General features: G+C 44.0%; 1 protein-coding gene across 3 annotated transcripts; it reads left to right on the top strand.

Moving 5' to 3' along the window:
• The first annotated feature begins 7,649 nt into the window (after positions 1 to 7,649).
• Positions 7,650 to 12,045, top strand: PNRC2 (proline rich nuclear receptor coactivator 2). 3 transcript variants are annotated; one of them, XM_035019498.1, is made up of 3 exons: positions 7,650 to 7,995; positions 9,493 to 9,698; positions 9,974 to 12,045. In XM_035019498.1, exon 3 carries the CDS (start codon positions 9,992 to 9,994, stop codon positions 10,409 to 10,411), a length of 420 nt encoding a protein of 139 aa, XP_034875389.1. In that variant the 5' UTR covers positions 7,650 to 7,995; positions 9,493 to 9,698; positions 9,974 to 9,991; the 3' UTR covers positions 10,412 to 12,045. The 3 variants fall into 3 exon arrangements, with proteins under 3 accessions (XP_034875389.1, XP_034875388.1, XP_034875390.1); XM_035019497.1 differs by lacking the exon at positions 7,650 to 7,995 and adding an exon at positions 8,383 to 8,597; XM_035019499.1 differs by lacking the exon at positions 7,650 to 7,995 and adding an exon at positions 8,646 to 8,883.
• The last annotated feature ends 61 nt before the right edge of the window (positions 12,046 to 12,106 follow it).

The raw sequence follows: 12,106 nt of genomic DNA, 5'->3' as shown, positions 1-12,106 counted from the left end.
CGCTTTTAATCATCTATTAAAACTATGTCAAGCTGCGCGTTTTTGTCAGTTGTGGCCAAACGTAGTCTCTTGTGCCACAGAAGCTCAACTCGCAGTCTGCCCAAACCCAGTCAGCCAGAGGACAAACATTGGCCTGCCTGAGTCAATGGAAAAATCCAGACGTTTGTCAAGTTGACAGCTACGGAGGTTGTCAGCTGCGATGAATAAGTGGATCTTTTTTTTTTTTTTTGAATAAGTGGATCTTACTAGCATCAGGCTTCCCTGAAGAAAGAGCTGCCCAAAGGCATATTTCTTAGAAGTGGGGGCAATACATAACTTGTGGTCCATAAAACCAAACTTTTCAGAAATTCTTTTGACTAATTCTTTTCTACGTTAATTCACCCACTCCTCTGACAAAGCCGATGTTAGAGAAGCAGCTACAAGTAATCAGGAGGGAGAACAGTAGAGCCAGAGGCCTGAGATTTGACTTTTACACCTGATGGTGGGGGTGGGGGTGGGGTAAGTCAGAAGTCTTAACTATATATTTACCATAGTAGTTTCACCTCTAGGAATTTATTGAAGGGAAATTTTTTTTTTGAGAAAAGGGAGATTTATCTGTAAGGATATTCAGCTCAGCATATAATAGCAAAGAATTGGAAACAGCAGTCAGGGATGGTAAAATTAATGACAGATAAGCCGTAACATAAAATACGGTTGGTGATGTAGGTATGTAGGCATATATATACAGAACCAGGCTCACAATATATTGAGTTTAAAACATGAAAAATAAGAGTCAGGTAACAAAAGAATATGTACCATCTTTACCATTACCATTTTTTAGAAAAACCAAACAAAAAACCCCAAAACAAAACCCAAAGCTCAGTAATTGAGGGCTTTCTAAGTACTTGTTCTAAGTACTTCAAAGATGTTGATTTGTTTAGTCCTTACGCTGTTAGGTGCGGTTATTATCCCCATTTTACAGATGAAGAAACTACCACGCAGAGGGTTGGAAAGCCTGCCGATATCGTATGCTAGTGAGCTGCGGAGCTGAGCCTGTGGGCAGGCTCCGGGGTCTGTGCTCTTCTCACTTCACACTGCCTCTCAGTATGGAAAAAAGACTGGAAGGACATTCCCTCAAAACCTCAGCAGTGGTTATCTCTGGGAGGTAAGACGTGGAGTGGTTTTTGGTTGTTGGGGTTGTTGTTGACCTGCATTTGCTGCAGTTGATACATGTCACTTATGTAACAAGACAAACTCCAATAAAAATGTTTAAGATAGAAGAGATTTGTTGCAGACCCCGAACAAGTCTCTCTGAGTCTCAGTTTCTTCCCCTATAGAATGGTAATAATGCCTTATCCCGGAGAGCGAATGCCAAGATTGAGTGAGATAATGGATGTGAAAAAACTCTGCTATTGTAGATGTGGAATATGTTAAAAATGCAAGATGCTGCAAAAGAAGGCAACGTAAGAGAAAAATGTCTATAGGAATTCAACGACTGTCAAGCTGAGAGAACATGGTGGGAGCTTGAGTGGCTTCATATCTCACTGGATTCACTTTAGAGCCTTCCATGAAACCTAAGGATAGTGTGCCTCTTCTTCGTGCCATGGGTGTGAGTAGTTGGGAGACAGGGACAGTCACGGTCTTACATAGAAGTAGATGGCTCCCATGTTCCACTACTTTTTTTCAGTGAGTATTGGGTGTCCCAGATTTCCTTTCTTTATCAATCCGGTTGCCAGCCTCAGCCTGTTTGGGTTGTTCTTCTCAAGGTTGCCACCCATCTTTCTGTTCACACAGCTGCTGGCCTGAAGTACTGAGAGCTCAGACCTTGGAGCAGGCCAGGAAATGGAAAGCTTGGAACAGACTAGCAAGGAAACTGAGCGTACACCCCAGGAGCCCACCTGTGTGATGAACACTTTACAAAGCTGATCTAAAGTAACTCTGGGCGCTCATTTTTTTTTTTTTTTTTGTGGTTGTTTGGTATAATCACCACCTTTGAGGATTACAGAGGATAAAGGGGGTCCCCTTCATGCATACACTCCCACATCGGGGATTCCTCTTAGAAAAACTTAAGAGCAGTAGTTCTCAACCAGAGTGAGACAGAATTAGCTGTGTAGGGGAAGCAAAACCTTCTTCTTAGGGTCTCTGGCCTGAGAATTAAATTGACAGAAGACATTAACAGGAGAAAAGCAGGGGCGCCTGGGTGGCTCAGTTGGTTAAGCAACTGCTTTTGGCTCAGGTCATGATCCTGGAGTCCCTGGATCGAGTCCCGCATCGGGCTCCCTGCTCGGCAGGGAGTCTGCTTCTCCCTCTGATCCTCCCCCCTCTCATGTGCTCTCTCTCTCTCATTCTCTCTGTCTCAAATAAATAAATAAAATCTTGAAAAAAAAAAAAAACAGGAGAAAAGCACACAGATTAATTTCATGTAAATTTTAAGTGATAAGGACATGAGGACCCAAAGATGTGGCAAAGCCTAAATGCTTTTATAATAGGTTGAACAAGAGATACAATTGTGGGAAAGTAACTAAAATATATGGGGAATCTAAAGGAAGGTAAGAGTTATTTTGACCAGGTCTGTTTGTACAGAATTCTCTCAGCCTCCGTCCCCATCTCTGGTGATAATAATATTTCTCTCCTCCTGGTGTAGGAGGACATCTTTCACATGGGAAATGTTCTTTTTTGTTTTCAGGAAGAAAAAGGGAGGGGAGGTCAGAGTGACCTTCTGCACCTGTTGTTTTTCAAGTACTTTTAGTTCCAAATAAGGATTATTATGCCACCATGGCAGATTCTGCCACCCTTTAGCTGGAGCTGGAGCACCCAAGTAGCCATCCTCAAAGATTCTGATTCTGGGGTGGGAGTCCATGCATCAGAATCATGTAAAGGTCCCAGAGGTTGAGGAGCCCTGGGTCAGAGTCACAGGAAGTGTGGGAGTTTAGCATGACTTCCTGTACCCCATTTAGTGATTACACCGAATTGGCTGTAATGACCGAGAACTGATTTGCAATGGCTCGGGAATGGGTGAGCAACTGGGGAATGCGAGGCAGATGCTTCCCCAGGAAACACATTCACGGTGTGTGGAGGGGTGTGTGTTTTGATACCAGTCTGGCAACAAGATTAAAGCCCTAAGGCACATCAAAACATCAGACAGGTGTTCTACTTTGCTTTCTTGGCAAGTTCCAAGAACTTGCTTGCTTTGAGTTAGACAAACTGGGAGGTGCATGATCCAGCCTAAAAGCCAGTGGGTCAGACTAGAGACGTGCTTGGAAGGTGTGGCAAACCTGTATGATTGCCTCACTGCCTGGCCACTCGTGGGGTTTAAAATACGAGTATCAGCCTGCAACTTGCCGATCCTGCAAAGCCAGACTTTCTGAAACACCTTTTTGCCCCACTTGTACTTACAGATCAGGTAGGTAAACGTTACGTAACAGATTCTGTTGATTTTGGCTCCCACTGGTATGGAATTCAAAATGTATCCTCCTTGGGAAAGGATTTCAGAGTGTGCAGATCCCTTTCCTTTTCCCCTCCATTCCCGGGAGCCCAGGTTCAATGTTTGTAACCTGAACTCTGTAGCAATGTTAGCAGGTCAATTTTTGTGTTTACAATTGGCATTGTCTGTCCTTGACTCTCAGGGGAAGAACTGAGGAAATGAATCTTCCCAGACACCCAGGTTTCTTCCCTGATAAATTGTCAGGGGAAGAGCCTTTGAGTCTTTTACGGCTGGGATGGAGCCTCATTCACTGTTGTATCCTCAGGGCTTGGCAGAGTGCCTGCCTCAAAGAAGGCACCAGATAAATCTTGGTTAAATAAATGTTTTGTATTAAACACCCACGTATTTATTATGCATTTGGCTCCCAGTTTTGGTGGCTGATTTACATCCTGAGCGCTGTTTCTCTGTACCACCACTTTCCTATTTGAACTGAGAACCACTAATTGGAGTGTGTTGGTGGCATCGACTTTAAAGACTGGCAGGGGATAGGCAGAGGCTGCATCAGATGTCCTGAAGAGGGTATGTTTTTGGCTCCTGCTCTCCAGTTCTGAGCTGTTACCAGCACTTGGTAAATATTAATGAAGGATGAGGCTGGAGCTATATTGAAAAGTTGCTGGGAGTCTGGGACATGGTAAAGGCTTTAACAGTGCTCTCCTGAGAGCAGCCTGACTCTGACCGGGCAGGAACGGAGGCTTCATACTGCCCTAGCAGCCCTGCCAGTCCGTCAACAGCCACTCAGTGTCTGCTATGGGCAGAGCGCCTTTCAGGCACGGGCAGACAGAGGCGACTCAGACACAAATACCGCAGGAGACACAGAGCCTGGGCTCTGGAGTCTTAGCATGTGGCTGTCTGCTTTAAATTTTGTGGGCCTCACATTTTCCATCTGCACAGTAGAGATCAAAATAGCACCTACCCTGTAATTTGTGCAGATAAGCAAAAAGCAATGTTAGCCCAGGGAAGGGGAAGGCAGAGAAACTATCCAAAACATTGTGTGTGTTTGTAAGTGTCTTACACAGGTAAGAGTCAGAGAACAGGTGACTGAATTCTGTAATACAATTTGGAGCCAATGAATTTTTTTTTTTTTTTTTTAAAGTAACACAGGGGTGCCTGGGTGGCTCAGTTGGTTAAGTGTCAGCCTCCTGATTTTGGCTCAGGTCATGATCTGAGGGTTGTGAAATCGAGCCCTGCGTGGGGCTCACACTGGGTGTGGAGGCTGCTTAAAATTCTCTCTCCCTCTCCCTTTGCCCCTCCACCCCCCTCTAAAACAAACAAACAAATAAATAGTAACACAATCAAATTGGTGTAGAGAGAAAGGAGTGGGAGTGTGGTGGGGATGAATTTGAAAGATATTTGGATGATACAAATAAAAAAGAATTAGACCTACTGAATGGGAGAAGATATTTGCAAATGACGTATCAGATAAAGGGCTAGTGCCCAAGATCTAAAAAGAACTTGTCAAACTCAACACCCAAAAAACAAATAATCTAGTTCAAAAATGGGCAGAAGACACGAACAGACATTTCTCCAAAGAAGACACACAAATGGCCAACAGACACATGAAAAAAAATGCTCAACATCACTCATCATCTGGGAAATACAAATCAAAACCACAGTGAGATACCACCTCACACCGGTCAGAATGGCTAAAATTAACAAGTCAGGAAACAAGTATTGGCGAGGATGCGGAGAAAGGGAAACCCTCTTACACTGCTGGTGGGAATGCAAGCTGTACAGCCACTCTGGCAAACTGTGGAGGTTCCTCAAAAAGTTGAAAATAGAACTATCCTACAACCCAGCAATTGCACTACTAGGTATTTATCCAAAGGATAGAAACATAGTGATTCGAAGGGGCACCTGCACCCTGATGTTTATAACAGCAATGTCCACAATTGCCAAAATATGGAAAGAGCCCATATCTCCATCGATGGGTAAATGGATAAAAAAGATGTGGCATATATATACTATGGAATATTACTCAGCCATCAAAAAGGATAGAATCTTACCATTTACATTGATTTGGATGGAACTGGAGGGTATTATGCTGAGCGAAGTAAGTCAGTCAGAGAAAGACAATTTCATATGATTTCACTCATATGTGGAATATAAGAAACAGCACAGAGGATCATAGGGGAGGGGAGACAAAACTGAATGGGAAGAAATCAGAGAGGGAGACAAACCATGAGAGACTCTTAACTATAGGAAACAAACTGAGGGTTGCTGGAGGGGAGGTGGGTGGGGGGATGCGGTAACTGGGTGATGGGCATTCAGGAGGGCATGTGATGAGCACTGGATATTATATGCAACTGATGAATAACTGAACTCTACATCTGAAACTAATGATGTTCTATATGTTGGCTAATTGAATTTAAATTAAAAAAGAACACATTTAGAAATATAAAATACACTTTCATGTAAGTATTCAATGAGATAGAATATGTAAAATGCAGTGATAAGCCCTTAGCATTTCATAAATCTTTGCTATTAAAAAAAGAATTAGAAAAAGAAAGTGCTCAGACTGAAACCAGACTGTTCACTTTACAAGCCCTTATATTTAAAAAAATGTCATAGCGGGGCACCTGGGTAGCTCAGTCGGTTAAGCGTCTGCCTTTAGCTCGGGTCACGATCCCAGTGTCCTGGGATCGAGTTCCGAGTCAGCTCCCTGCTCAGGGGGGAGTCTGCTACTCCCTCTCCCTCTGCCTGCCGCTCTGCCTACTTGTGCTCTCTCTATTTCTGTCAAATAAATAGGTAAAATCTTAAAAAAAAAAAAAAAAGTCATAGTAAGGGTCTTTTCTGAAGTTAAAGTCTTGAACTCATTAAATACAGCCTGGCTATTATCTGGCCAGATGTCTAAGCCAGCTTCTTGAGTTTTAGGAAACAGATTACACTTTCAGTAAGCTGGCAGTTGCTTATTATACACATCTTATTTGACTACAATATGATTAGCACCAGAAAGCCCCATGCTCAAAAATATCTCTTCTATATATTTTACCAAATTAATTTGATTAACAAACTTCTCTTTTAAAAATGCAGTAGCTTAAGGAAGATTTCTTAAGAAAACTTAAGGTCCGTGGCTAGAAAGACATAGGGGTGGGGGATGATGGTAGCAAAAAACTGAAGATTAAAAAACGAATTATGTGGGACCCATAAAAAGTATATATAAATCCTGCACTGAACATGTTCCTATGTTCATAGAATTTGGCGTCTCTTTTAAAACACTCATTTTGGGCGGCTTATCCATTTACCCCAAAGAAGTTGCCCTTTCCCCAACCCTCTTACGCTGTTGGTGGGAATGCAAGTTGGTACAGCCACTTTGGAAAACAGTGTGGAGGTTCCTCAAAAATTTAAAAATAGAGCTACCCTATGACCTAGCAATTGCACTCCAGGGTATTTACCCCAAAGACACAGATGTAGTGAAAAGAAGGGCCATATGCACCCCAATGTTCATAGCAGCAATGTCCGCAATAGCCAAACTGTGGAAAGAGCCGAGATGCCCTTCAACAGATGAATGGATAAAGAAGATGTGGTCCATATATACAATGGAATATTACTCAGGCATCAGAAAGGATGAATACCCAACTTTTACATCAACATGGATGGGACTGGAGGAGATTATGCTAAGTGAAATAAGGAGAGAGAGTCAATTATATGGTTTCACTTATTTGTGGGACATAAGGAATAGCATGGAGGACATTGGGAGAAGAAAGGGAAAAATGAAGGGGGGAAAATCGGAGAGAGATGAACCATGAGAGACTATGGACTCTGAGAAACAAACAGGGTTTTAGAGGGGAGGGGGGAGGGGGGATGGGTTAGCCCGGTGATGGGTATTAAGGAGGGCACGTACTGCATGGAGCACTGGGTGTTATACGAAAACAATGGATCGTGGATCACATGAAAAACCAACAATGTATTATATGGTCATTAACATAACATAATAAAATTAAAAAAAAAAAGTTGCCCTTTCCCTCTTCCCTGCACCTCGCTGGCATAATCAACGGAACTATCGCTTTTACTCCCCCTTTCCACTTAGAACTGGGCAGAAAGGGGAGTAAGGGAGCCCCCGTTCTCTCAACAAACTTTTCTTGCGCACTTGACAATGTACGGCATACTGTGTTCAGAAAAATAAAACCCGGCCTCGCCCCTCGAGAGTGTGGTGATGCGGGGGGTGGTGACAGATACGGACACCAGCAGTCATCAGGCGGGACGACGACGGGCTCTAACTGAAGTTAAGGACCAGTGGGGACACAAAGGGGGAACTGACTGGCTTGATCCGCGCATGTGTGGGAAACGCCTTCACAGGAGAGGCCACTTCGGAAAGTTTCTGGCGGGGGTCGGGGACTCAAGAGGGAACCGCGGGGGAACCGCAAGCTTTGGGGGCAGCAAAGAAGTTCTCGCGACCGAGGAGAATGAGCGGGGCGCCAGGAGCAAAGTGCGCAGGGGCCAGGCCTCGGGAGGCAACTTTGTTGAGGATCTTCTGGCTGTAAAAACTGGTCACGCGGCCCAGCGAACCCACTTGGGGAACCAAGGCTGCTTCGGTAATGCCCCCGGGGGGCTGGGGACCAGTCGGGCTCTTAGGGCCGCAGGGCCCGCGCGCCGGGCGCCCGGGCTAGAGCTGGGGCCGGGAGGGCGGCTGACGCCCCTTCCGGGGCGCCGAGCGCGCGCGGGCCAGGCGGGCCCCGGGGGTCGCGGGCGCCGCCGCACCCTGCGGGGCCGGGAGCCCCGGGGCGGGCGCGTCCGCGGACCGGCGGGCGGCCGCCAGCGCCGCAGCAGTTGTTCCCGACATGCTCCTCTCGGGGGAGGATTTCAAACCCTAGGCCACAAGCTCGCCTCCCTCGCCCCGGCCGGCCCCAGCAACAGGCGGTGGCGCGCGTATCATTGGCTGGGCGGCGCGTCGGCGTGTGTTGATTGGCCGCCGTGCCTCCCGGCCCTGCTTCGGCCCTCGTCGCCACCTCCATTTTGTCGGTAGAGGCGGAAGGAGGAGGTCGGGTCGGGACGCCGAGGTGGTCAGCAGCTAGCTCATCGGTGTCCGTGGGCTTTGTTCGTTCCGTGCCTCGTCTCTCCCTGGAAGGGGAGGGGGGCTTCGACGCCGAGCAGGAGCCGCCGCCGCCGCCGCCGCCGCCGCCCGAGCTTGAAGTCGGTGAGTGGCGGCGGCGCCGCGGGTGCGGCCATATTGGCGGCCGCGCTCCCCATTGTTGGAAGGAGGCGAGGGGAGGCGAGATCCGGAAACCGGGTCGGGCGTGGGCGGCCGGGGGGCACCCGGGCCCCGGGCCCCGGGCCGGGCTCGAGAACGGTGAGCCGCTCGGAAGCCAGGCCGCGTCGGAAGCCCCGAACTTTCTGGGCTCGCGCGGTGGAGGACTCCAGGGCTGTTAAAACAAGTCTGCAAGGCCCTTACCCTTCCGAAAAGAAGGCGGCTTATTTGTTTGGTAAACCGATTTCTTGGGATAGTAAATGAAACCTGGAATGTTTAATCCTCTCTCAAAGGAGGCATTTTTGGGTATATTTTAGATGGAAAATCGGCTTAGGTTATGGCCTGTGAAAACTTTTAAGATGCGGAGGAGTCGAGAGTAACTAAAGGAGACACTTTTCATGACGTAGACGTGTTGGGAGAGGAGGCTTTTTGAAAAAGGATATGTAATGTGTCGCAAGTTTGGAAAATTCGAGTAAGATTTTTAAAACGTGGTCTCCTTAGGAAACTCATTTTAAGTGTCTCTTGGCATGGCTGTGAAAGCTGTGCTTCCCTGGTTTGAACATTTTGGGGACAAAATCTGCGTGAAATTCTGAAAACCTCCCCCGGGAAAAAGGTAACTCGTTGTGGCACTTGCAAACCCCCGTCCCCCAGTTCCCCAGCTCCCGGATCGCAAGGCTGAGAAGAGTTCTTAAATGATGACAGTTACAAGATTATTTTCTGTCTTCGTTCAGGAAGTAGCCATTCTAAACTATTTCTGTAGTAAATATATATAAATGATCGCTTTTCCCCGTTTTTTTTAAATTTTATTTTAATTGAAGTAATGAAATAATCTTCACTTTTCTAGCTAGGACTTCTCTCAAACTTGTGTGCTGAGGAGACTCAGATGTTGGCCTCAGCTCCTAGGCTGAACTCAGCAGATCGGCCCATGAAAACTTCTGTTTTGAGACAAAGGAAAGGATCCGGCAGAAAGCAACATCTATTATCCTGGGCTTGGCAGCAAGGAAGGGGACAGGTAGTGGAAATCCTGCAATCCGAAAAGCAGACTGAAAGGTATAAAATTCATGTTATGGGGCAAACATCCTAAACTAATTGTTTTTATTTTTAAGGTGATTATTCAAATTTGCAGATAAGCGTTTTAAAGAAGGTAATAAAGGTTGTGCATAGAATTGTGAACGTACAGTGAAGTTAAAGCAGTTGAATAGCAGTTTTGAGTCTTTTCAAAAACGATTCTGGAGTTACAAGTTGGGGCTGCAGAACCTTCTCTTAAAGTTTTGAACTTTTCTTACTGGATTTGTCCTCAGTATTTCACTTCCACTTACTTATAGGTGACAAAGAAGCTGAAGATGGGTGGCGGAGAGAGGTATAACATTCCAGCCCCTCAATCAAGAAACGTTAGTAAGAACCAGCAACAGCTTAACAGACAGAAGACCAAGGATCAGAATTCCCAAATGAAGATTGTTCATAAGAAAAAAGAAAGAGGACATACTTATACCTCATCAGCAGCTGCACGGCAGGCCATGCAAAATGGGGGGAAGAACAAAAATTTTTCAAATAGTCAAAACTGGAACTCTAGCTTATCAAGTCCTAGCTTACTTTTTAAGTCTCAAACTAATCAGAACTACGCTGGAGCCAAGTTTAGTGAGCCACCATCACCAAGTGTTCTTCCTAAACCACCAAGCCACTGGGTTCCAGTTTCCTTTAATCCTTCTGATAAGGAAATAATGACATTTCAACTTAAAACCTTACTTAAAGTACAGGTATAAAATAAGATAAAATACTAATGTTTAAATTTAGTTATATTTAAGGGTAGTTGTCCATTGTTCCAGACCAAATTCACTAGGGTATTAATCTGTAAAACTGCTAATTAATGTAGAAAATATAGACTTCATCTTTACCTGTTTTACATGTTGTGTGCACTGTGTTGTAATGATAGTATCAGTGCAACTTAAAATTAACTAAATTATTGGTAATTGTACTTGATATTGTGTTCTCAATGGAGTAACTCTTAAATGAAACCTGTCAAGTTTAGATTTGGGGAATGGTAATCAGCTTTTCCTATTTGTTGGGCAAAAGTACTAATTTAAGAATATCATTCATGGATCAGATTTACTTGTTGAAAGCTAGTCAATCTGATTATAAGCATCCAGTTAAAAGACATACAGGGATTGAAAAGTAGTTGAATATTTGACAGTTTAAAGCCCTAGAACCACCCAAACCAGTAATAATGCCAACAACCTGATGCACTGCCAAAAAGAAAATGTGAATTTTTCTTAGAGAACGGTTGCATTTTAGTAAACTGTGTGCTGGTGAATGTGGAAAGGGCACGAGGGGCTATCTCATTTAGAAGGAGACCACATACCCCAATGGCCGTTTTCTTTCATGCAGTGGGTATCCGCCAACTAAAGCACCAAAACCATTTTTTACAGAGACAGTATTTGGTGGTCACTGAGTAGCTTTCAAAATACATTTTTGTATTACAGCACTGCATAAGCTATTCTGACAGTGATCTGGTCTCAAATCATTCCCCGCAAAGCTTGCTTAAAAGTGGGGAGCTATATAATGTGAAAGTTTTAAGTACCTAGGAAAGAGCCATGTAAATATATGTAATAAACTTGTAGCATATGTAAAGTTTTGTTGGCATTTATCCTACAAAAATAGAATATTTTAGTATGAATTTGCTGAATGTAAGACCATGGACTCTTTTATACTATGGCCTGATTTTAAAGGTCCAAAATAATTTGTTTTTAAAGTTTGCCCTTGTGCTAAAGTGCCAGTGTATGTATAATTGATCTGGTTGTAAACTATATTTCAAAGTAAATCCTAGTGTAATAAGTTTATATAACTGTAAAGGTTTTAAGCTGCTAAAACACTTCCTATTTTTAAGAGATGTGAAATGCAGTATGGGACTGTTTTAATTTTTCTTCCTTAAGCCCAAAGATTAACTATTAAAGGGTCCCTCCAACCTTAAAGATTCATTTTGGCTTTCAATAACTTTTGTAATCTATAACGAATATAGTGTACGTCAGTATATATATTTTTTGTTACTAGTCAAAGTGCAACCCAGGGGACCGTTTATGCAAAAGATGTAATTTCTTGCATAATACCTTGTTGATACCATGTTTTACCTAAGTATAACAGCTAACCCAACAGTAAATTGCAAATGTGTGTGGGCGAGTCAATTTAAAGTTTCTGATTATAAGTGCCCTATTCTAATTTGGCAGCTTTTTGACATTTTAAAGCCGAATGGCCAAGTTGTATTTCTCCAAGTAAACTTAGATGAGGTAATAATATTGCTCAAGTCAAATAATGCTATCCTAAATTCAAGTTTACATAGTACTTAATGTACACATGTGAATTTCAAGCATGAAATTAAAATAAAATTGCTTCTTCCCCCCCAGTGGCTTATTTGTATTTTATAAAAAACTTATGACTATCTTATTCTTAGAATGCGCATACTT

The sequence above is a fragment of the Mirounga leonina genome, unplaced genomic scaffold (assembly GCF_011800145.1).
Source record: "Mirounga leonina isolate KUSES-001 unplaced genomic scaffold, KU_Mleo_1.0 Mir_173, whole genome shotgun sequence".
Classification (NCBI taxonomy): domain Eukaryota; kingdom Metazoa; phylum Chordata; class Mammalia; order Carnivora; family Phocidae; genus Mirounga; species Mirounga leonina.
This window is presented reverse-complemented; position numbering and strand designations above follow the sequence as displayed.